The sequence below is a fragment of the Rosa chinensis genome, chromosome 5, assembly GCF_002994745.2.
Source record: "Rosa chinensis cultivar Old Blush chromosome 5, RchiOBHm-V2, whole genome shotgun sequence".
Classification (NCBI taxonomy): Eukaryota; Viridiplantae; Streptophyta; class Magnoliopsida; order Rosales; family Rosaceae; genus Rosa; species Rosa chinensis.
In genome coordinates, this window is record NC_037092.1 from 39,715,856 (window position 1) to 39,740,502 (window position 24,647).

The following is a 24,647-nucleotide window of genomic DNA, read 5'->3' on the forward strand; positions in this document are numbered from 1 at the left end:
GTGGCTGCTGGTGGCCTTTGATTTTGTAGCTAAATGAAATCTTTATCTTGATCACATGTAACATATACAATGATGTGGTGTTGGGCATTAGAAAAGGAAAAAAAAATGTTTCGTTTTTGTTTTTCGGTGGAAAACTGAAAATAAATGTTTGGGCCCGAAAAAGCCAGAAAACCGAACCGGCCCGAATGGGTTCGGTTTCTGTCGGTTTTCAGTTTACAAAAAGATCGAACCGACCCAAACCGACATTTTCGGGTTCGATCTCGGTCTCACTAATTTTCGGGCCCGGCCCGACCCGAGCCCAGCCCTAATGTATTAGATTCATATGCCTGTTGTTTATTTGCTTGGAGTAATCCTCATAGTCATGAATCCGCTTCGCATGGGATTGAGCTTGGTGCGGTTATAAAATTGAAGTATATATTAACTTGTCACATCTAGATATGAGCTTGGTATATGTCAGGCCCCTGATTTTACACACATGAAAATCGATATATATAACCCCATAATTATATATGCGTGAACGTCCAGTCATCAATACAAAATACCTGGAATCTTTTTCCCTTTAACTTACACAGATATTGATGCCCTGAACCCTTAAAGTTAATATACACTCGCTCCATAGAGATATATATTACACAAGCTTACGAATTAAATTGTCAACAACAAGATAAAACGTAAATGCTCCTCAGAGCTCACTACAACGGAAGTCCAAATAACGGTAAAGTCACAAAGATGGCTTCCTACCGTAAAGCTGCTAACTCGCTGCCTCAACCTCGATTATCCTAACCTGCAGGATTAACCCCTACACCGTTGGAATGGTGCACCGGGTTGCCACACAACAAACCCGGTAAGCTTTTGCAAGCCTGTATGAGTAACTCAAAACACACATGCACAACTCACGCTAGAAACGAGGAAAACCTTTCAACTCGCGAATAAAGAAAACATACCGTGCTTCCAGAAACAATACTCTTTTCCAAAAAGGAACAACGAAAGTCACACCATGACAAAATCATATAAATCGTTAACCTAACAATTCAAATATGATAAATCGATCCAACCTAGATAAAACAATAATTAGGTCCAACCTGGACAAAACAGCAAATAGGTCCAACCTGGACAAAGCATCAACACAAATAAATCATACCTATTGTTAACCTAACAAGTAGAATATGATAAATCGATCCAACCTAGATAAAAGAATAATTAGGTCCAACCTGGACAAAATATATACCCAGGAGTCTTAAGTAACCTACTTAGATCCCTGAAGTACGATGGCAGACAAACTAGAGCTCTAACTGAATTGTAACCTGTCACCCGGCCAAGGTTCAATCTTACGATATAATATTGCCATGAGGATGCAACCTGCAACCCCGGATCCTTAGGCCAACCTGACCCTCAGATCAAAACGTCAAATCAAATCAAAAGGAGAAATCACAACCTGTGACTCTCAAATTCTCAGACCACCGGTCGTCAGATCAAAACGTTAAATCAAATCAAAAGGAGAAATCACAACCTGTGACTCTCAAATCCTCAAACACTTTTCAAAACAATAGAAATACCATTTCCCATCATTTGTTTTCCAAAAGCCACAACCCAAAACAATAAAAGCATCATTTCATGCATATTGTTTTCATAAATCCACAAACCACCAAAACATATATATTTCAGGTAAACATATATCTATATATAGTCATCCGCGCAGGAATGCCTACCAATACATGAATACGTATGTATATATATACATCCCATAATATATATATATACACACACATAGTCATCTACTCAGAAATGCCACTAATACCATCTATAGTTTGCAGTTAACTAAATAACTCTCAAAACGATAAAGGTAAGCCCGTTCGTGAATGAACTTCGTGAGATTACTCACCTCAGAATCCCGCTGCGTCTTCAATATAGAACAAGGCAGCCAATCCACAAAATAGCCGTCCAAGGAGTACTACGTCACGTACCTAAGGAATTACAGCTCTGATTCAGTCAACGAATCACAAGGGATAACGTTCGAAACCCTAAATCGAACCAAAATTCCCAAGGTGACGCCAAATGAGGCAAAACCACATCCGAGACCTCCCAAAGTCCCCGGAATACGTCCACGATCGATGTGACCAAACCACATGTCGATCGGACGCTCAAATCCTCAAGGATCGAATAAATTGATCGGTATGAAACTGCAAAAATCATAACAATTCCATACGAACTCCAAAATTTACATATTATATATCGAAACGCTCGTATCAACGAGTAAAATATATATAATATCAAAAACAGTTCCTTAAGTGGTCGGAACACCGCCGGAACGCCACCACAGACGGTGGTGCATCGCCGCCGGCCAAAAACACATTATTTCACAAAACTCCCAACATCAAAGTTCTTCATCTAAGCATGCTTGTGAATTCTCATAACTAGCTCGAAGTCAGAAAACAAGCATAAGGGGTCGAAAACTACCTCACAAGCCGTGAACAATAATCCAATCCGAGTTGATCGAAGTTTCACGTGACTCGATCCAAACAACCACCAATGATCGATCGACGAGGCCGCTCTGAGTTCAACCAAGAAGACTTGAAGCCTTACCGACGTCGGAACAAGGAATTCCGACCGGGTCCGAAATCCACAAACTGAACTGCCTTGCAGCGCCGCCGTGGAGGAGAATCGGTGCTAGAGGACACCAGAGGGACGACCAGACGGAGGAGACGATCCTATCTGGAAAGTTTCGTCGCCGTAGACCGCCGCAGTTCGCCGGAAAAGTCGGGTCGGATCTACCGGGTCCGGGTTGGGTCAGTCGGATTATTTCGATACTGAAGGTAGCAGCCGAGAGAGAAGAGAGAGGAAGGAGCTGGTTTCCGAAAAAGGAAACAAATGAAAATAGTAAGTTTCCCCTTCGGGAAACTTCTATTTATACCAAAATAGAAATTCCTTCCAATGGCCATAACTTTCTCATACGAACTCCGATTCTCGCGTTCCACATGTCCACGAACTCGTATCGACGCGCTCTACAACTTTTGTGAAGGAAGTTTTCAAAGAATCCCAACGTATCCAAAGTCAACCTTGAACCCCCCCTAAAGTCATACTTTTCCAATAATTAATTCGTCCGAAACACTTCCGCTCCGTCCACGAGCCACGAAACCGTCCAACAACCATAAATTAGATTCCGGAAATTCCTTGAAAAATGATTACGAATTTCTGAGGCATCACAGTATATGAATTCACATAATTAATATTTTCATCTGAAACTATTAGGAGAGATCGTGTGGCCTTAACATTATTAAAGACATAGTTTTTGCACAAAGCTTGGTATTGCAATAGTAATTTGATGTAAGTAGGTTGATCAGAGCAACTTGTATTGTAGCTAGAATTTAGCAATGACTTATAGCATGGCAGCAACAATGGATGGCTTTAAGGCACCATCGATTAGGGTTGCAGAAATTTAGTTGACAAAGACAACTTCGTCCTTGCAATATATAAATTGCAGGTAACTATAAACACCGCAGTAAATAAGAACTTGGCCTTAGAATTAGTTAGAAAACTGATAATTTAGCCTGCATTAATACATGGCTTTGTATTAATGGCTATACAACAACATCTTGTGTTTAAGCATGAGAAAGGTATTAGTGTTTTATCGGAATTTTTGAACTAGGTCTCTTTATAGAGATATATTGGTAGTGGCCTGTTGCTTCTGCACAGTAAGATATGGATTTACGGCAATGAATGTGTAGCAGCATCTTGTATATACGAAAAATGAGCTTGAGAAAGGAATTGGTGCTTTCTTAATACGAATTTTGATACTGTAGTTTGGAAAATTATCCATTAGGAGAGCTAGAGATGACAAGGAGGTACATAGTACTAATGGATATGATTTATAAGCTAAAAGGTATGGCTGAGGATCATTAAGGCTCAAAGGATATGAGACTTATGTTTGCTTGATGCTTGAAGCTTAAGAAAATGAGTTATGACATGTTGGCTCTTATTGTGATTGAAAACACTTCACCGGTGTTATTATGAAGATCATAATTGCTGTAGTGGTGAAATAAGACAAGTGTTAGGGTTGATTGAAGTTATTGTAGGAATTGACTAAGATTGTTGTGTTTGTTTAGTCCTTCTATGAAAGCAAGGTTGCATTGTTATGATAGCGCTAAAAATGATTCTCATGCTAGCTATAGAGAAGGGAGAAATATGACTCTTATCTTGCTCATACTAAAATGATTTGCTTGATGTATGAGTGGCTTGCATCTTTTTTTCTTTTTATAAGCATGTTTGGTTGATATGAAACAAGGTAATGGGTCATAACATGAGTCATATGAGATTAGCAAATCAACATGTAGCTAATCATATAGTTACTGCAGTACATAACACAAGCTTGAACTAAGTCCTCAAGACTGGGTGTAAACTATGCCTGTTATTGATTTCACACCTCAGCTTTCGAAGACAATTACACCGTTTTGGCATACACTTTAGCATAGGTAAAGAGACAATCAAACATGGAATATTTATCATTTTTCCAAAATTACATCTGCGTAGATAAGTTTCTCAAGCTTGTCTACATGCCAAATAGTTGAAATAAATGACCAACTACTGTAGTGTTTTCTGATCACAGTAAAACGTTATCTTGGAGAATCATCAAGCGTACAAACTTCATTTATAGACTAAAACTGCATCTACATGGAGTATAACATAGCAACAAGAGAAGCTAGTTTTTTTTTTAAATCTAATTATGCTGAACATTAGCCCAAACTTGTCTGCATCAACTTTTCAATTGAAAGATAAAAAACCGTAGTGCTATGTCACCACAATAAATGTTTTGTCATTGCATAGGTCATGAGAATGGATATTATCTTAAAAGCTGAACTAGATGGTGATTAAGATTTAACTAAAGTAGTAAGAATGGAACAAATACTTTTGACTGGAGAAAAGGTGTAACAAAGGCTTTTTACTGGAGAAAAAGTGTAACAAAGACATTTTACTAGAGAAAATGTATAACAAAGGGTTTTTACAAGAGAGAAGGTGAATCAAAAGTTTTGCAACCCTTTGATATGGTAAAACAAATATTTCTGTCTATGCAGGGGAATATTTTGTTCATGGTTGTAAAGGAGTCTTTGCCATTGGCTAATGAAGGCAAAGACCCAATACCCAATTATCTTCTCCATAATTCCATCAACTTTAAGCCCAAAATATCCAAATTCTCTATCTTCATCAAGTTAACTTAATCCAAAATTGTAGATCAATCTCGCCGATATGTTCATACCTCCATCAATTCTTTGTTTCTTTGGTTTGAATTGCCGTTTTGTTTATTGGGTTTGGCAAAATAGCCAAATTACCTCATGACTTATATCATGATTGTCTATTTATCCCCTGATATTTTAATTTTGATTATTTACACCCTCATTTTACTAATTGTTGCCGATTTAGTCCCTACAGTTAACTTTTAGACATTTCATCTAATTTTGCATGTGAGGAGTATTTTCGTCTTTTCAATTGTCTATCGAAAAAAATTAAACTAACTAACAATCAATGTCAGATTTTAGGAGAGAGGGATATGGGGAGAGACGAAATCTGTCACCAATTAACAATCCTTCATTAATATGTGAGAGCTTTATTAGTCTCTTACCTTGAGCTAATATGTGCCCAAATTATATCCTATTCCAAAAATACCGCGACTTTCTCTCCCCTCTCTCTCTCACTCTACTAGGGTTAGGGTTTTGAGTTTTTTGAGTTGTGCGGCGTCCCACTTTATGGCTGCGGCTATTGCTTCCATGACGGCCAGGCTAGAGACCAAATTGTCGCTCAGAGAGGGTGAGGAACCAGTGGACTTGGGAAACCTTAGGGTTCCGGGGAAGGAGTTTCTTGCTCATCGCTTCCACTTGGTGGGGAAACTCAACACTTGTAGGGTGGTGGTTTTGGATTCATTCCGGAGTGTGGTGCGGTCAATGTGGCGACTGACGGGGACCGTGGAGGTCCAACCACAGGGGGATCGATTTCTGTTCACATTCACTCATGAACGTGAAGTTGCGCGGGTGAAGAAGGGTGGCCCGTGGGGATTTCAAAGTGCTATGATTCTGCTGAATGATTACGATGGCTTTTCGGAGATTGCTGAGGTAAAGCTTGATTTTGTTTGGATCTGGGTTGGGCTTCACGATCTTCCATCGGGTATCTTGACGGAACCCATTGTCCGGCTGGTGGGAGGGACGATCAAAGGGGTTTTGGAGGTGGATCGTTTGGCTCTTAGGCTTGGTGATGCTCTGGTCCGGATTACTCTGGCCATCAATGACTCGGTGCGTTTGGATCATAGAGTTCGGGTTTCGCCCACCGACGTCCTCACTTTGCAGTTTCAGTATGAGCGGCTTTTGGGGCAGTGCAGGTTGTGTGCCTCCTTGAATCATGGAGGACAGAGGTGTCCGAGGGAGGATGAGTCGGAGAGCGACACTGTGGTGGAGGAGGGTTTGTAGCAGGTACCGAGGCTGGCTCTCCCAGCCTTCGTGTTTAGGGCTAATACCCAGCCCTATCCTTCCTTGCTTTTGACCTTCAAGGTTCCTAACTTACTGAAGAAGAAACAAGTGTAGATACGATCTCTTCCGGAGTTAGAATCTTCGCCTGCGATTGAAGGCATTTCTGCTCCTGTCCCAGTGGTAGGGATGCGCCATCCTGGGAAGGAAGAGGATGTGGATGACGATAAAAGAGCTAAACATAGTTTAGCTCTGGTTCCAGCCACTCTGCAACCGAAAAACCTAGGTCTGGAATTCTCCTTTGAAGGTTTGGTGGAGGTGAATGTGACGTCGCCTCCCAAGGTTTACAAGAAGAAGGGCAGGCCTCGAGGATATAGAAACAAGGTTAAGTCGGCGGTGTCTGTGTGTGGTGGCTCCGGGTCTATGGTATCCGCTGAGGATGGTCTTGGCAGTGTGCATGGTAGGCTTGAGGGAGCAGCTGCTTTGCTTGCTTCCCGGGCAGATTAGGAGATGTTCCCCTATGTCTACTAGGGTGTGATGGAGCTTGTTTGATTTGGGCGGCGTACACCAGAAGGGTCTTAGGCGTCAACTGAATCAAGGAGGTGTCACACTTTGGAAGCTTTAGGGCTCTTGTTCTTTAGTTTTTGTTGCTTTTACTGGTAGTTCTTTGTTTTTGAACTTTAGTTTTTTGGAGTTCATTTTGGTTGTTAAGTTCTTTGATGAGCTTACATTGTAATATGAAGGGTGTCTGTACCCTTTATGCTTGACCGAGTGAGGTCGTTATGATTTTCATCAATGGATTAGTCTTCCGTTGCCCTAAAAAAAAAAAAGTGCCTAAATTATGTTGGACAGTAAATATTATCCTCCATTGACGAGAGAAATGAACTCAGAAAGCCCACAAGTCTTTAAGTGCGATGGAAATATGATGCATGTTAGATCATAAACACAATTTCTCAAACCATTGTTCCCCTGCAACCAAGTGAGAGTAGTGGGTAAGATGTAATTCGATTTCTACTCAACCACAAGAATGGTTGAGACTAATTATGGAGTCAGAGATATGAACAAACGACACCTGGTCTATAAAGTGGATTATTTGTTCTAATCATTTTCCAGATTTTAACTTAATTAAACAACTAAGCAAAGATCACACCCACATACATAATGCTGGCTTTGCCAAATTCATTGGCTCCAACAAGTGAAGAAGTCCCACATCGAAGAGATCTTAAACATCGAGAAGAGAAGAGAGCAGAGAGGATTAAAAAAATAGTAAAAATGGACCACTGCCATTAGGTCTTCTGTACTCATATCCTTGTACTTTTGGTCAGAGCAAATCTCTCTCTCTGACATGGTCTCTCTCGCCCGATCCAGATGCCAGAATGCTCATGTATTGACTGCGCCCTTTCATTAGTGGGTTCATTGATCAGTGACATGTCTCTCTCCAGATCCCTCTCTCCTAAAATCTGACATTGATTGTTGGTTTGAATTTTTTTTGTCGCTAGACAATTGGAAAGACAAAAATATTCCTTACATGCTAACCAAGCTAACAGAGAAATTAGATGAAAAGTCCAAAAATTAACGGCAAAGGGTAAATTGGAAATAATTGAAAAAGTAAGGGTGTAAATAATCAAAATTAAAATGTCAGGGGGTAATTTGACTATTTTGCCTTTGGGTTTTTGGTGTGGCATGGATATAGTATGAGAGAGATAGTTTTGTGATCAGGAGGGTAAGAAGGGAAAAAAGAAAACACTTATTGCCAAAGAAAAAAAGAAAAAATTGAGAAAATGAAAAGACAAAATTACCTATGAAATTGCTTACTTGGCAACAGAGTCAACGCTGCCATAAAGAAGGCATGAAAAATTGAAAATTGTGTCAAGTTTAAATGTTAAGATAATAATGTGATAGTTTTTAAATGTATTTCAGTATTTATATCAAAATGTACTTTTTTTTTGAAACTGTTCGTAAAATTTTCTCTTCTCGAAAATCAAAATTGGTTTGACCAAAACGTGTATAATTTTAATTTTATTTTTATTTTCTAGATTGGGTAACATTTAACGGTTAACGATTTTACCACAGAAGAAAATTGACCAAAAAAAAGGCCAGAAAAGGGAAAGAAGGAAGATGTGCGCATATACCCGCCTGACCTTCATCTCTCCCGCACTGATTCCTCCCCGTTTTTGATCTCAGCTCCTCCCCCAAATCCTCCTTCTCTAATTCCACTCCATTTCATCTCTATCCCCTTCAATTTCTCCTCAATTCATTCAAAAACCCCCAATTTCAATTTCCTCTGCTTACTTAGGGCTCTCTTAATTCCTCTTCGATTGTTTCCGTCTCTCAACCGCGTCTTGGTCGCTGGCAACGGACAGGTAAAATGCTGATTATCACTAGCTGATTGTGGGGGATTTTGAAATTTCTGAGCTCACGGGGTTTTGGGCGTAGCTAGATTTTTTGTTGTGATTTTGAATTCTTGATTTGAATGGTGTAGAAGCTTAGAGTTTGTATTGGGTGAAAGTTCTGGAAATTGAGCTGACCACTTTTGCTTCTGGGTTTTGTTTCTAACTATTCATGTTTTACTGTTGAAGAAGTTGCTGTAAGGTTAGATGTGCAGGGAGACAATCCTTCTGTTTGGATAATCAAACAGCTATGCTGTAAATTTAGATTGCAAACTGACCCAACTAGGCCAACGAGTTGAGCTTGATTTCGTGGTTTTCGTGAGGGGAGGTTTGGGTATAGGTAGCGGTAATATATGCTTTTGAGAGGGTAGTATCGTTTAATATTGTGGGCTTAGTTTTAGTGGTTATTATAGTTAACTGCAGTATATTTTGTTTTGCCGATAGGTATTTGGTAGGAGGGGAAAGCTTACGGTTTATGTTGTTCCATGATGTGAAAACAGGTAGAAAGGAATTCCAATTGATTTTGGACAGGTTCAGAAATTGCTCAACTAGGGATTGAGAAACTAATGTTAAGCCCTGGGAGCAATGTAAGACGGGGTAATGCAGCACAATCATCAGCAATGCCTCCTTTGCCCCAGTGTTTGCCGTTGGAGCCCATTATGTTAGGTAATCAAAAAAGTACACGGTCGGGAGAGCTTAGAAGAGTTCTCGGATTTCCTCTTGGGAGTACATCGGAGGACCATTCTTTTGGAGTTTCCAATCCTAAGCCTCCGCCTTCCGTGGCAACAGAGGAGCTAAAGAACTTCAAAGAAAGCGTGCAAGATGCCTCTAGGAAGTCCAAGTACAGTACATTCCCTATACTACCTCTTGCTATGATAAGTTTTACACAATAGAATCACACATCACTAGCGGTGGTCTTAATGTCTCAAAAGTATTGTTATTGATGGCCTTGTGAATCATAATGTTTGAATCCTCATATCATTAGAATGAGTGATCAACATACGCCTTTCTTTTCCTCAAAGCAATTTTTTTTTCGGGTTAGAGTGACTGGTGACTCTTGTAAGGATTGGTGCTTTTATTTCAGAAATTGTCCACATAAGATGTAGGCTTAAAACATGGTCCACATAATCTTCTCCTAATGGAGCACACACTATAATTTGTGTTTCATATATTAACGTGGTTTCTGTTTACCAGGGACAGAGCAAAAATGCTGCGGGATTCCATATTCAAATTGGATAAGTATAGAGATGCTTTGAGCTCAAAGAAGCGACAGCGGAGTGATCTTTCATCAAGTGAGAGGTCAAATGGAGTAAGCTTAGTGAAACCGGGAAGTCATAAAAATCCTCACGGAATTATGACTCAAAGGCTAGAAGACAGAGCCAAGGGTGTTGGGCTTAGTAAACGCATTCGTACGTCGGTGGCTGATGTGCAGGTTTGTATTTAAAAGTAACTTTGAATTTTGCTATTGAAAAATACAACTTATCCAATTGTGTAGCAAATATAAATTGAAACGACACTGAATGAAGAAGACTTACTTCTTACATTTTGTTTTCTTAATAACTATTTGATTAAGGTTACTTATCTTTAGAATCCTTATGTAATAAAAATAATCCTGCTTTAGTCTTTATAGAAGGAAAAGAGAACAAACAAATACACAAATAGAGAAGTTTCCGTTCCTGTCTACTTCTTGGACCAGAAGCTGATTACTAAATTGATTGGAGACTCATGCATTTACAGTTGTTAGCAGCTTTCATTTCATTAACTATGATTTATGCCTTTGAGGTGATGACTACATTGCTTCTTCCTTATCAACTCTTTAAGATATAAACACTTTCTAAATTCTACCAGGCAGAAGCTAGGTCAGCTTCCACCTCAAGGCAGAAGGTGGTCACAGACAAGGACGAAAACATGCTTCAGGCTGTTAGTGGGTCTTCTGTTCGGATTGAAGAAAAGACCCATGGATTGCTTTCTGGAGGTGAAGTGTTGGATCAAAAAACAAAAAAGAAACGTTCTGTGGGAGCAGTGAGCAATAGGGTTATGGGTGGTGAACAGGATGTAACAAGAGCTACTCACCCAAAGCTGAGTGGTGATTCTAAGTTACGGTCTTGTGATTCTAATATATTCAGGTATCATGTATATCTATCAAATTATCTGTAAATTCCACCTGAGGTTCACAATATCGTACTGTACATCAGACCTCTACCATGAGTATTTCTTGAGAATAGAGATACTTCTACTTTATCTTGCAGTTGTTGTATATGATCATATCAACACTTACTATAGAAGAGTAAAGGGAGGACAAAAGAACTGTTTGTAATGTAAAGATTTTCATTTTTTGCAGATTAAAATCCTCTCCTGGAGTTAGTGGAAACAACAAGTCGGACGGTTCTGTAGAGTCTAATAATTTTAGTACCTCTACAGTACTCAAGAATGAGCCAGAAAGTGCTGTTACAAAAGACCGTTCAGCTGTACTAGAGCCGAAGATTGTTCTGAAAGCAAACCATAAGTATGAATTTTATTATGATATTATCTTATTCATACATTCATTTGGACGGTGTCCAGTAAAATTGTGAGCCAGTAAAAACTTGTTTGATTAAAGACCAGTTTTGAGGCTGGTAATGTTGGCTTTAAGTTGTTAATACGAGGTTATTGATTTGTTCATGGCTCTGTACATCAGGATAAAGGTTCAAGAGGATAATGTCGCAGGCTCTCCTAGTACTCTGATTAAAGGAAAGGTCTCTAGGGCACCTCGAACAGGTTCCAACATAAGTGTAGACTCAACTACTGTTCCCCCTTCATCTGGAGTTCTTCAGGCTTGGGAGCAGCATACTGGTCAAAACAAAATCCAAGCGGCAACTGGGATTAATAATCAGAAGCACGCAATGCCTAACGGTTCTTCTATAGCTATGGCCCAGTGGGTTGGTCAGAGAACACATAAAACCTCCCGCACAAGGAGGACAAATCTAGTCTCTCCTGTATCAAACAATGGTGAGGCTCAGATTTGCAATCAAGGCGTTGCAACTTCTGATTTTCATGCTAGAACTTCTTCTGCTGGGACCAATGGAGCACAACTAGCCAGCAGTTTAGATAATCATACCCCCAAATGTAAAAAAGAACTTCAGAATGCTTCATCTCCATATGGGTTAACTGGAAGTGAAGAACTGGGAGCTGGTGAAAACAAGTGGAAAGATAAGGGGACGAACAGCAGTGACATTGCCTTAGCTACAGATCAAAAGGCTGGGGCATATTTATCACCCATCAAGAGGAATAAATTACTAAATAATGAATCAGGAGATGGTGTGCGACGACAAGGAAGAAGTGGAAGGGGTCCGACTCCATTGTTGACAAGGCCTGGCATTCCTCCGATGAGGGTGAAATCAGAGAACTTACCAACTAAAAAGCATCTTGAAGACATGAAACCTGTGGCTGATAACAATAAAAGGTGTGTCTAAACTTTTCTGTATTTGTCCTAAGGTCTTGCTTTAATGAATTTAGTACAAATATTGACCGAGTCTCTTTATAATTTATGGAATTTAGTAAAACAGGTCGTCCACCTCCGAAAAAGCAGAAAGATCGCAAAGCCCTAGCTCGTGTTCAGTCAATAAGTTCATCAGATTTCACAGGTAATGTATCAGATTTCACAGGTAATGTTGAAATAATGTATGTAGTTTCAGCTATGTTGATTTTCAAATTTCTATTGTCATCTACACATTCAATGTATTTATATCTGTTGATCTGTGATTGCAAATGTTAAACGATTAAAATCAGTATTCCTACTGCATGGACAACACTGGGTTTGCCCATATGTTCTTGATAGTCGACTGTACATTTTGATGTGACTAGCAATTTCATGTAGTTAGAGGCATACATGCAACAGATTCTCTGTCTTCCCTCTCTCTTATTGAGAAGAGAGGAGAAAGAAAACCACGGTGTATAGTGTTAAAATACCTGTTCACTTGCTTCTCGTGATATATACGTTGTATATCTTCAGGATGAAGTCTATTGTTTCTCCTATTGATAATGAGTTGACAGTATCCATTTGTTTGTCATTTGCAGTGTTTGTTTAACCTGTTCTGTCTGAAATACTTTGCGGACAACTGTATTAATAGACCTTGGCTATGTTACCTTTTAATATGTATTCAAATGTCCTTTTCAGGTGAATCTGATGATGATCATGAAGAACTGTATTTGGCTGCCAGTTCTGCTCGCGATGCTAGTAGTATGCATTTTATTTTTTAAATACACGCACAAACACGGACACACAGTTCAAATGTTCGCTGCAAAAGCAGCACATATTTTTGGTAGATATCCATACCTATCACTAACATCGTAGCTGGTTTTGGTAGGCCTTGCATGCTCTGGTCCATTTTGGAAGAAAATGGAATCCATTTTTGGTTCTCTCAGCTCAGAGGACATGTCCTACTTGAAGCGGCAGGTAATGAATGGGATACCCTGATGCATTTAAAATTATATAAAATCTTGTTTTGGACACTTAAATATTGCTTTTTTCATTTTCGATATTGGACAGCTGAGTCTGGCTGAGGAGCTTGATGAGAGTTTGTCTTGGATTCTTGGAGATGAAACTAATGTTTCGGTATACAACTAGCCATTATTCTTTAAACTCTGTGTTTTGTTTACTTTGAGACTTCAAGTTTAGTGTTCAACTGAATACAATAGGAAATAATTTCAACTCTTTCATGAATATTGACTAGTTGTGAACTTATCATTTAGGCTGCTCTTAGGCATAGAGAATTGCCTAATTGTTCAGGGGAAAGACAAGGGAATAGTTTTAATCAAGATTCATCGAAGACTGAATCTTTGTGTGATAAATTTGGCATGAGAAGGTTGGAAAAGGTTACTCCACTATACCAGAGAGTTCTTTCTGCTCTGATTCAAGAAGACGAAAGTGAAGAACTGTACAACCACAGAGAAGGCAAAAGTATGCACCTACAGTATGCGAGTGATGATTCTCATTGTGGTTCATGTAACCTGAGCGACGTTGGGCCCAAAGATTGGGACAGAATAGAATCAGAAGTTGAGTCGAAAGTGGACATTCAGAATCAGAAAAGTTGCTTGTTGGACAGACTTTCTTTTGATAGAAGTGCTGGAACTAATACATTTAGGAATAGAAATCGAGATCAGTGGCACGGAGATGACGAATTTTCTCATTCTGATGCGGGGCATACTTATGAAATATGTCCTGGTCAACTGCAACCTAGGGATGCAAGTACTCCAAGCTTTCCAACTTCTGATTGCCAGTATCAGTCGATGTGCCTGGATGATAGGCTTCTTCTGGAGCTGCAGAGTATCGGTTTATATCCAGAGACACCGGTAAGATCTATTTTGCGCATGGATCCAATTTAGAAGTTTCCTGACAAGTCTTGTGTCTTTATTGCTCTGGATTATTATCTATGGTTCTCACCTTCATCACCTTAATTGACCATTGTTGCAGCCTGATCTAACAAGTGGAGAAGAAGTTATTAATCAAGATATAATGGAACTGGAGCAAGGCCTACATCAACAGGTTATATTTCTCAGATAGTCCTGTTTATGTAGGCTATATGAATCACGATGCCTATTCAGAATTTTACAGTGAATATACACTGTTTATCCACTCTAAATTCCTTGGTTTCCAATTTGAATTTTTTCTTTCTTTATAAATTACTTTGTTTCCCTGTTTCTCATTTTTTACATATCTTCATAACTAATAGATTGGGCGGAAGAAGAAAAGCTTAGCGAAAATTGATAAAACTATTCAGAAAGAAACATCTGCAGAAAAAGGGTATGTTTCACATCTTTGGGTTTATTTACTGATTGTACTATTTAACTTTTTCTCTCTTTTGTTGTTGTTCATTCATGAAGCTTTAAGTTAATGTGTTTGCATATACAGGAGAATTGAACTAGTTGCAATGGACCAGCTTATTGCAATGGCTTACAGAAAACGAATGGTAATTTGTTTCTTCCTGCTTTTCATAATTTATGCTCGTTAATTTCTAAATGTCCATCCGTCTTCTTGATCCAGATATATTATGGGAACCTAATGGGTCTTGAACACACATGTTACAAGCAAATATCTGCTATAGGAGTAGCTCTAGTGTGATTAACTTTGCTATCAAGAATTCATTCTGTCAGTTAATTTATCCTGGACAGGGTGGTGCTATTCGCATCCACTTTCTTATGTCCCCGCCCCTGGTTACTTTTAGGCCTCGTTTGGTTCACGGAAGGGAAATCAATTCCCTTGTGGGGGAAGGGAAACTAAAGTTCCTATCAGGTTTCCTTTCCTCTGTTTGGTAAAGTAGGGAAAGTATTCAGGAAAGGGGAAATCCGGTGTTTGGTTGGTGCAGGAAAGGAAAGTAAAAATGTATCAATGTTTCAAAAATACCCTTGTATTTTAAAATAAAAACATCATAAAAATTTAAAAGTACACCAATTTTTTATGCAAGAGAGGGTATTGTTGTCTAAAACTTTTGTAATAAATGCTGGGAAATAGGAAGGGAAAATCAATCCCATGGGGTCTAAGTGGAATGATTTTCCCCCCTACTTTCCCCCTGTCAGGAAAGTATTTCCGGAGTTTGTGGTTACCAAACAAAGGATAGTAATGCATTCCTTTCCTGAGTCCTCGATTCTGTGAACCAAACGAGGCCTTAGAGTTCCTAGGACCCAGGAGTCGGGACAATATGGCATTATTTCCACCACTTTCCTTTTTCTGACCCCGTTATACTTTATTACGAATTCATCCATGTACAAATTTATTGTAAAGGATTACTTTAGGTACCTAAACAATGTAAAGGAAGTATGAAACAAAAAAAATTAAAAAATTAAAAAAAATAAAGTGTGAACAGTGCCATTGCTCGTTGCAATGATCAGGTAGAAGGTGGCAAAATCCCTAGGAGATTGGCGTTGAAACCTCGATATTTTAATGATGAGTGATAAGCTACTGAACAATTTCTGTTGCTTTCTTTTTTCAGGCATGCCGTGGGTATAATGGTTCAAAAAGTGCTGTCCGTAAGGTTTCAAAACATGTTGCATTGGCTTTTCTCAAGCGCACACTTGCTAGATGTCGAAAACTTGAAGAGAGGGGCATTAGTTGCTTTAGTGATCCTGCTCTGCAGAATGTTATCTTCTCTTCACCTACATGCAACAATGTTGGAAAATCTGTTGACTGTGTTGGCTCCGGAACTGCTAGTAATACATGCAACGATGCGCATCAAACCGAAGTCAGAGGATCAGGTATGTTGAATTAGACTTCATTTTATGGTGTCAATGGATGCCTTTTTATTTATAGGCAGGCATCAAATATTCTTTTCTTTTCCCACTCATTTTTGAGTTTGAAATTTCTCTCAGCTGTTCTTATTACTTACAATATGGGATTTATTCTTCTATTTCATCTATAGGTGCGGTTTCCAGCGGGTTTGGTAGATATGATTCCCATAGTGATAATCTTTACAAGGGTTCATCAGAGGCTCTTCATGTTATCGTTGACTCATCTGCACAAGATTCTTCCAAGCTGGGATCCATGAACTTGAATAAAGACAAGGGCAAGAAGAGGGAAGTGCTGCTTAGTGATATTCTTGGAAGTGCTTCCTCAAGGATAACTTCAACCGTTGACAGCATGAATGAAGTAAAGGAAAAGAGAACCGAGAGAGATAAGGACCAAAGTAGAGATAATTTGAGAACCAATGCTCAGGGCGGAGCTGGTGGTTCATCTCTGGACAGCTCCCGAGGTGAACGCAGAATAACAGGGAAGCCCCAACAAAACAACAATACTCACTTACCAAGCCACCCAGTGCCGAATGCGAGTAATAGAAAAGGTGGGGTAGGGCCAGCATTACCTGGTAATACTCCCGTGCATTCATCTAAAGAACCAGAGGACCCCGTGGATTATGGAAATATGCAGCTAGATGAACTAAATTCGATGGAAGAGCTAGGCCCCTCTCTTGAAATTAATGAAAATCAAGATCTCGGTTCATGGCTAAACTTTGATGACGATGGCTTGCAAGACCATGACTGCATTGGTCTTGAAATACCAATGGATGATCTCACAGGCTTGAGTATGCTTATCTGAGATGGTACTATATATCACCCCATTGCCTGTGGTTGCAGACAATGATATAACTTCCATATCAGGCTTTGCGCACACTGATGATCTAATTTTGTTGCTGCATTTGTCCAAAGTGATTAGTCCCCACTTGTCAAGATTTCTGGTCATATGTAGTAGCTTCTGCTGTAGATAATGAGTCAATAGGGTAATTGTTAGATTGAAATTGCAATGGAAGGCAGTTATTGTTACATGACCTGAGATAGTCCAAGTTTGAAATCTAGAGTATACCCAAGGTTTTGAACATCTCCAAAATTGCTGAAACTATTGTAATTTTTTACCGTACCGATATTTAGCAAACTTCCAGAATTTGTGTGAAGTTAGTTTGTTTACAAAGTAACACAATTAAAATTCTTTAATTTTATTTAGAGAATTTATTGAAGTCGTTCCTCAGCGAGGTTCTTGATCCCTAGTGTTTAGAGGTTTCACTCAATTTTAAGCAAATTTTTACGTTGTCAAATTTTAAACCAACAACTATGATATCGTACTTGCTCCCAAGTTCGATGTACTCCAGTTCACTCCAGATGCTGCACAATACCACACAAAAGTACGGCACAGCCATCAAAAGCAAACTAGCAGAGCGCAACACCATACTGTAGTCACTGCTGCTGGTGCCTATAGTCATAGAGTCGCTGCTTCTGGTGCCTTTGCCCTTCTTTAAAGAGGATCCGATGTCTTCCCTTAATGCCCTTGCTTGGACACTATGAAGGCCCCTGATCATTTTTGAGTCGGCTGGGGTGTTTCCTCTGTTCAGGCAGTCATAAGTTATGTGGTTGTAAACACCACAAATAGCACAGGGCTGCTCCACGACTGTGTCTACTTTCTGGGAATCGATCTGTTTGCAGCTCCAAGTGGCTGTTAACACTACAAAGAAACGGAAAGAAACATCTCAAGGCCAACTTAGTAGGCACAGCTGAAGTTTATTTTCTAATCAAAAACATATGTATAGAGTTATAAAACACTAAGACAATTACATGCGCATATATACACTCCGGCAACTAATTCCAGCACAAGAGGTAAGCTATAAAGAACATACATGTAATACTGTTCGAGTCAGAATATCTAGCTTACCTAATATATGTTCCTTTTAGTTTCCATTGCCCCATTCAAAGTACAGCAAAGAGAAAAAGCACTGCTTCAAGTTCAATCTTAGTAATGGTAAGCTTATTAACCATTTAAATTTGTTCAAGTATAGCTTGATTCGTTCAAATAGCAGAGCCATGCTACCGGCTTGAAATACTCTCCAGGAACAAAGAAGAAATGATTTAGTAGCAAACTAGCAATTAAACTCGGGGGATAGTACATCGTAGATTGCCAACACTGAGAGAGAAACTTTAGAACAATGACCAAAATTCTGTTGAGAATGATATTCATTAACAAAATAGGCAACGAACTAAAAAATAAATTTCTAAACATATTCTATCAAAATATCTCTTAAAACTATTTTCAGATCAAACAAAAATAAGAACATGTTACCACACAAAGGATATTATTCTACTACCTATTTCAAAAGCAAACATTTCCAATAGAAAAAAGACGTACAATGTCATACACAAACCTAATTTTAACAAACAAACACTTATATCTTTTCCTCTCTCAAAACCCTCGGAGTTGGAGCTCTCCCAAGTGAACTGATCTTTCTCTAAAACCCTAAAACAAAACTGAAAATCATACCATAATTATGATTGGACTTGGCTGTAGCCAGGGCTGGCCCTGAGATTTCTCAGGCTCTAGGCGAACAAAATAAATGGGGCTCCTGACCTTCATGTATGTCCTTAAGATTTTTCTTTTCCTTTCAAAAACTGTAATATAACAATATACGTAGGAGTCACAATGTAGTTTAACAAAATACTATAAATATAAATATGGAATTTAAGTAAATATGTAAATTGTTACTAACTAATTGCAGTTGGTGTGATGTGAATGATAATCAAATTACCTAAATCCTAAATTACCTCTATGGAGAATAAAATACTTGACATTAATTGAGAGAGGCTTGAATAATAATTGAATGAGTTTCACCATAATCGCTCATTGAGAACATGACAGTTGCTTTGTTAAGGAAATATAAAATCATTTTTCTTTTGAACAATAAAATCATTCATTAACACCACATTAGAAAAACCTTTTGAAAAAAAAAAGGAAAAAAGAAGAAGAAGAAGAAGAACATAGGAAAAACCAAAGCCCACAACCTGAGACAGTAGATGGGACAAGCCCAATCAGAAACAACTGAAACCCACTACTAAACATTAATCTATTAAGCAAAGTTACTGAAGCCCAATACTGAATATAATCAATTTTTTTCTTTAACATATATATGAGAGTAAACTTAAATCTTGGGGCCCATGAAATTGGGGGGCCATAGGCACAGGCCTGCTGAGCCTATACCCAGGGCCGGCCCTGGCTGTAGCTTCTCCAATCTTCTGCAGCAGTAGTTCCTTTGGCATAAGGAAGTCTACGTACGTTATAGACGGTGGATTGCCAATGAGAGCTCTATCTGGTTTTCAATTGAGGAAGTTTTATTACATTGTGTGCTTGGTTGCTAAGAGAATTTATGAGTGAGAATTGACATGTACAGGCTAGGTTGCTTGCATTCAAAGCAAGCAAATTAATTTAGAGTAATGCCAGGTGAATCACATTTTTGCATACCATGCCACTTGCATCTCATCCCCTTATATGGCAGCCGATGTTCTAAATATGGCTGCTCTTTGTTAGCTCATACTTGAGAACTTACTGTAACTGGGATTTTGAGTCTCGTTGAGACCAATATTACTTCTAGTAATGTAGAAAGTATTTTTCATTGTGTTGATGATTACAATTGTATACATATATAGCAGTAATAAACTGCTGTTACAATGCAGGCATTAAACTATATTTACAGCTAGAATAAAAAACTGATAATCAATTATAGCTCAGTATGAAAACGGCCTATGAACAAATCAATGGAGAAGAATTAGATGACTTGATTTCAGGAGAAGATTTAGTCTCTCTAACACCCCCCCTCAAACTTGGCGGCTCTGGACGAACAAGTTTGCCTGAAAGGAGAAGATGACGTGACTTGTGAAGCAGTTTGGTGAGTAGATCAGTTGGCTAATCAACAGAAGGAATGAAGCAGACTCGATGACTGCCAAGAGCAACTTTTTCGCGAACATAATGATAATCAAGCTCGATATGCTTAGTTCGAGCATGAAACACAAGATTGGACGCCGTGTAGGTAGCACTAAAATTATCACAATGCAATAAGATGGGAAACTGAATGCAAGCACCAAGTTCATAGAGCAGATAACCCAACCAAGTAGTTTCAGCGCAGGCATGAGCAAGAGAATGATATTCCAACTCGGCACTCGAGCGGGCAATCGTGGGCTGCTCCTTGGAGCACCAAGAGATCAAATTTGAACCAAGATACACAAGAAAATCTGACGTAGACCAGCGGGAGTCAGGATAGCCTGCCCAATCCACATCAGAGTAGGCGGAGAGGTGCATTGGCTGATGCTGAGGAGCAAAGGATAAACCATGACCAAGTGTTCCTTTGACATAGCGAAGAATGCGCTTCACGGCCACAAGATGAGGAAGACGAGGTTGACTCATAAACTGAGAAACCGAGTTGACCGCAAAAGCTATATCCGGACGTGTAATCGTGAGGTACTGCAAAGCACCGACGAGTGTCCGGAAGTTTGTGGGATTATCAAGTAACGCACCATCAGTGGCAGTGAGCGCATCCTTGGCAGACATAGGGGTACTCATCGGCTTGGTAAGCAACATATCATGTTTAAAAAGGAGATCATGAGCATATTTGACCTGATTAAGGTGAAGCCCATGAGAGAAGGTGTGAACCTGCACACTAAGAAAGTAGTGTAGTGGCCCCAAATCTTTGATGTCAAAACCACGGGCAAGAGCATCAATGAAGCTTTGAAGAAGGCGATCATGGCTACCCGTGACCATAATGTCATCCACATACAACAAAAAATAAATAGTGTACGGACCATGAGCAAAAATGAATAAGGATGAGTCGGCCAAACTTTGGGTAAACCCAATAGACAACAGAAAGGATGTCATCCTCTGAAACCACGCTCGAGGAGCCTGTTTAGGGTTGGGAATTGGAGTGTGGCTTGTTGACTGTCGAAGGGAGTGGACATGATGGTGGGTGCAGGTGCAGATTTGGAGCCATCAATATAGCCCCAAAGATTATTGCCATTGAGGTATGGTTTGAGTTGACGAAGCCAAACCAAGTAGTTGGATTCGGTGAGTTTGAGGTGTTTGGAGAGGGATTAGAGGAAGGGGTGAGGGCAGCCATAGGATCGAGATGACAGAGGAGAAGGATCAAGGTGAGAACCTAAACTACTGATACCATGTAGAAAGTATTTTTCATTGTGTTGATGTTTACAATTGTACACATATATAGCAGTAATAAACTGCTGTTACAATGCAGGCATTAAACTATATTTACAGCTAGAATAAAAAACTGATAAGCAATTATAGCTCAGTTTGAAAACGGCCTATGAACAAATCAATGGAGAAGAATTAGATGACTTGATTTCAGGAGAAGATTTAGTCTCTCTAACAAGTAATTAAGAACAGATACAAGAATCAATTAGCATGCTAAGTATATGAACATCTCCTGAAGAATTTCATGATAACTTAAAAGATAGGTACTGGTAGAATACTATATTCTGCATGCATATATTTACTGACCTCATCAATTTTTATGTATGTACTTGAATACATTGGACAATCTTACATCAAAGAACCAACCGCGTTCTGAAAAATCTAAATTCTGAAGGACGTCTTGCTTAAGGCTTCTTGAAGGAGAGCTTGTATAATTTGAGTTTATGCTTAGTTTCATTTTTGGATTACAGATCAATTGTATGTTAGTAGTACGTTTTATTAATGTTGTAGTTAATCGATATTTAGTTTGTTTATTTATTTATTTATTTTTTAGTAGAAAAGTCAATAGAAACTATAATACTACAACTGTGAATGTACCGTACATGAGTAAAAAAAATGTCTAATATATGAACAAAGAAGTAGCCAAGGATGACTTTTGAATGCCTCCTCAAAAGAGGTACGGTTTAGTTATGACAACCTAGTTGGATTCTCACACAGTCAACTTGGCTAACTTGACAAGCTCTTCTCTTCATGCTCGATTCATCTTCTCTTCTTTATATCTATATCGACCATATAGGCGCGTATTTTCTTTCTGTTAACTTTTTTTTTTTTAATCAAAGAGAGACTATTTCATTAAGAGCTACCTCAATGGAGGTGCCTGTGATCAAAGTTGAGTACATCAAGAATGCAGTCCGGCACAACATCAAGCCAGACTATATGTTGCATATATAGCTTCAAAGCCTATTGCTGCAAGCCTATGAGCTACCATATTAGTAGAACGTGGTGCATGGCATATCTTAACAGAGGGGATATTTGCAGCAGCTTGTTTGATGCCATCAATTAGTCCCCCATTAGCGAGTAGAGCATGATCCATGCATTGAACTTCTGCCACAGCTTCCATACAGTCGCTTTCGACTATTACCTGCTGAAGTTGTAGTGCGTTGACTAGATCAAGCCCCGCCCTGATGGCAAACAGCTCACACTGTTTTGGTGAAGCAGTATGTGCAATTGGACCAGAAAAAGCGGCAATGAACTTGCCGGTAGTGTCTCTAATTACACCTCCAATACCCCCTTTCGTCTGTTGTGGCAGAAATGCAGCATCCACATTGAGTTTAAAAGCCCCATTTACAGCAGGCTTCCAAGTGTGCTTCTGCTGTGCAGTAGTGCGTGTAGTGGTAGTAGCTCTAGCTTTTTGAAACTCCTCGAGCCATGCAAAGCTGCTTAGACAGATATCCGATGCAGTCTGCTTAGCACCATTCCAAAGACAACTGTTACGGTTTTTCCATAAGGCCCAGACTATCATCAGTAATTTTGCAAATATTTCAGGCTTGAGACTGGTGGCTCTTTCCAGCATCCAGTCCTTAAAGTGAAGTGGAGGAAATGTAGTGTCCTGTAAGTTAAAAGGGTGAGCCCTCAGAATCTCAGAAGCCACTGAGCATTTACAGAATATATGAGCTACATCTTCCGCAGGATGATTGCAAAGTAGGCACTGCGTAGGGCCCTCATACCCTTTGGTATAGAGTCGATCTCGAGTAGGCATGCAAGAGAAATATATCATACAGTTAATCGTGAAATGCCTATTAATGCATGAAGAGAACAATCTAACAATTAATAAAGATTAGTTTCAATTATTTCTTTACCAATCTTTTGTAACCAAGAAAGAATGAATCCAACTATTGTTAGAAAAGATTAATTTCAATTCTATTTTTTTTTTAATTTCTCATTCCATTCTTTCTTGGTTAGAAAATAGGGAAAATGTCCATTTACCCAAATTTGAGCAACACTAACTCCACTTACCCAAACATTTTATGAGATTGCCCACTTACCCAATAATTTACATATCTTTTGCCCTAATACCCAATTAAGTATTTTTTTAGGGGAGTGAAATTTGCACACCCATAATTGCAAATTGCACACCCTTTCATTTTTTTAATAATATTTCATCTCACATTTTTTTACACTTCCTAAAATGCCCTCAAGGTCAGATTTTTCTTCTTTTTTCTTTCTTTCTTTTTTCTTTCTTTCTTTTTGGGTTCTCTCTCTCTCTCTCTCTCTCTCTCTCTCTCTCTCTCTCTCTCTCTACGATCTGGTCATAACTCATGCCCTAGAGTGGCCGTCGCTCACTGTCGAGTGGCTGCCGAACCAGGAAGAGCAGCGGGGGAAGGACTACTCGGTGCAGAAGATGATATTAGGGACGCACACCTCGGAAAAGGAGCCCAATTAGCTTATGCTCGCGCAGGTACAGCTGCCGTTGGAGGACGCAGAGAACGATGCTTGTAATTACGATGATGATCGTGCGAAGGCTGGAGGTTTCGGCTGCGCTAATGGCAATAGTCATCGAAAGTTTTTGATGTAAAACTCTCCAGCATTATCAAATCGAATGGACTGAATGGGATGATCCAAGTAGTGAACCTGTAGCCATATGATCTGGACTAGGAGTTTATCATAAGCAGCATTATGAGTGGACGATAGCGCGACATGTGACCAGTGTGTCTGCGCATTAACCAACATCATAAAACATCTAAACAGTATGCAAGTTGGTTGAATCGGTCCACTGAATTCCCTTCGATTCTATGAGAACACTTCTGTCCTTGGCATAGGATGGTCTCAATCCTAGTTTAGCTAAAAGCAGGCTTTGCAGAATAAAATATGGGCTTTGGAATCAACCAATGGGGATTTTGGTTGAGCCACAAAGTCACAATTGACTTGAGAAGTGGAGAGAGGAGACAAATCACCATGTATGGCGTCAATGCCATCTCCACACCGTCAGTGGTGGACGGCGGTGGAGCCATGAGGCGCGGTGGCGGTCTGTTTCCCTCCTTGAATCGATATTTGATTCGTACTTCTCTTCATTCTAAAGAATTGATGTCTGTGTGAAGTGTTTAATATACCGATAATTATATCACGACTTGGGTGTCCCAAATGCTCATGCCAAAGCCTATATGTGTCGGTGTCCCAAATGTCATCTCTTATGACGTTGTTGGACTCAATTACTCGCATAGTGGTTACATATAACCCACTAGAGCGACACATAATTAAGCTTTTCTAATACTCGTTTTCGTCCGTAGTCATTAGAGGCAATAAAAAGGAACTCATGTCCAATCT

General features: G+C 39.3%; 3 protein-coding genes across 5 annotated transcripts; 2 read left to right on the plus strand and 1 right to left on the minus strand.

Annotated features, from left to right (window-relative positions):
- The first annotated feature begins 5,759 nt into the window (after nucleotides 1-5,759).
- Nucleotides 5,760-6,956, plus strand: LOC112203799. The gene is made up of 2 exons (XM_024344718.1): nucleotides 5,760-6,444; nucleotides 6,631-6,956. Exons 1-2 carry the CDS (start codon nucleotides 5,760-5,762, stop codon nucleotides 6,954-6,956), a joined length of 1,011 nt encoding a protein of 336 aa, XP_024200486.1.
- Nucleotides 6,957-8,512: 1,556 nt separating this feature from the next.
- LOC112201864 lies at nucleotides 8,513-17,301 on the plus strand. 3 transcript variants are annotated; one of them, XM_024342786.2, is made up of 16 exons: nucleotides 8,513-8,812; nucleotides 9,340-9,680; nucleotides 10,034-10,271; nucleotides 10,688-10,965; nucleotides 11,181-11,345; nucleotides 11,517-12,281; nucleotides 12,377-12,483; nucleotides 12,996-13,058; nucleotides 13,186-13,274; nucleotides 13,368-13,433; nucleotides 13,571-14,170; nucleotides 14,292-14,363; nucleotides 14,551-14,621; nucleotides 14,730-14,787; nucleotides 15,808-16,069; nucleotides 16,234-17,301. In XM_024342786.2, exons 2-16 carry the CDS (start codon nucleotides 9,406-9,408, stop codon nucleotides 16,902-16,904), a joined length of 3,780 nt encoding a protein of 1,259 aa, XP_024198554.1. In that variant the 5' UTR covers nucleotides 8,513-8,812; nucleotides 9,340-9,405; the 3' UTR covers nucleotides 16,905-17,301. The 3 variants fall into 3 exon arrangements, with proteins under 3 accessions (XP_024198554.1, XP_024198555.1, XP_024198556.1); XM_024342787.2 differs by having other exon boundaries at nucleotides 12,377-12,462; XM_024342788.2 differs by lacking the exons at nucleotides 8,513-8,812; nucleotides 9,340-9,680 and adding an exon at nucleotides 9,811-9,941.
- Nucleotides 17,302-20,027: 2,726 nt separating this feature from the next.
- On the minus strand, nucleotides 20,028-20,879 carry LOC112203800 (uncharacterized mitochondrial protein AtMg00810-like). Its single transcript, XM_024344719.1, has one exon. It carries the CDS (start codon nucleotides 20,877-20,879, stop codon nucleotides 20,028-20,030), a length of 852 nt encoding a protein of 283 aa, XP_024200487.1.
- Nucleotides 20,880-24,647: the final 3,768 nt, after the last annotated feature.

Bases quoted from the DNA above. Each gene is read 5' to 3' on its own strand.
- LOC112203800 (XM_024344719.1), bottom strand. From the start codon at position 20,879: ATGGTCACGGGTAGCCATGATCGCCTTCTTCAAAGCTTCATTGATGCT.
- LOC112203799 (XM_024344718.1), top strand. From the start codon at position 5,760: ATGACGGCCAGGCTAGAGACCAAATTGTCGCTCAGAGAGGGTGAGGAA. The intron at 6,445-6,630 runs GTTTGTAGCAGG...CTCCTGTCCCAG, and splicing joins CGACACTGTGGTGGAGGAGG to TGGTAGGGATGCGCCATCCT.
- LOC112201864 (XM_024342786.2), top strand. From the start codon at position 9,406: ATGTTAAGCCCTGGGAGCAATGTAAGACGGGGTAATGCAGCACAATCA. The intron at 10,966-11,180 runs GTATCATGTATA...CATTTTTTGCAG, and splicing joins TGTGATTCTAATATATTCAG to ATTAAAATCCTCTCCTGGAG. The intron at 12,282-12,376 runs GTGTGTCTAAAC...TATGGAATTTAG, and splicing joins GTGGCTGATAACAATAAAAG to TAAAACAGGTCGTCCACCTC.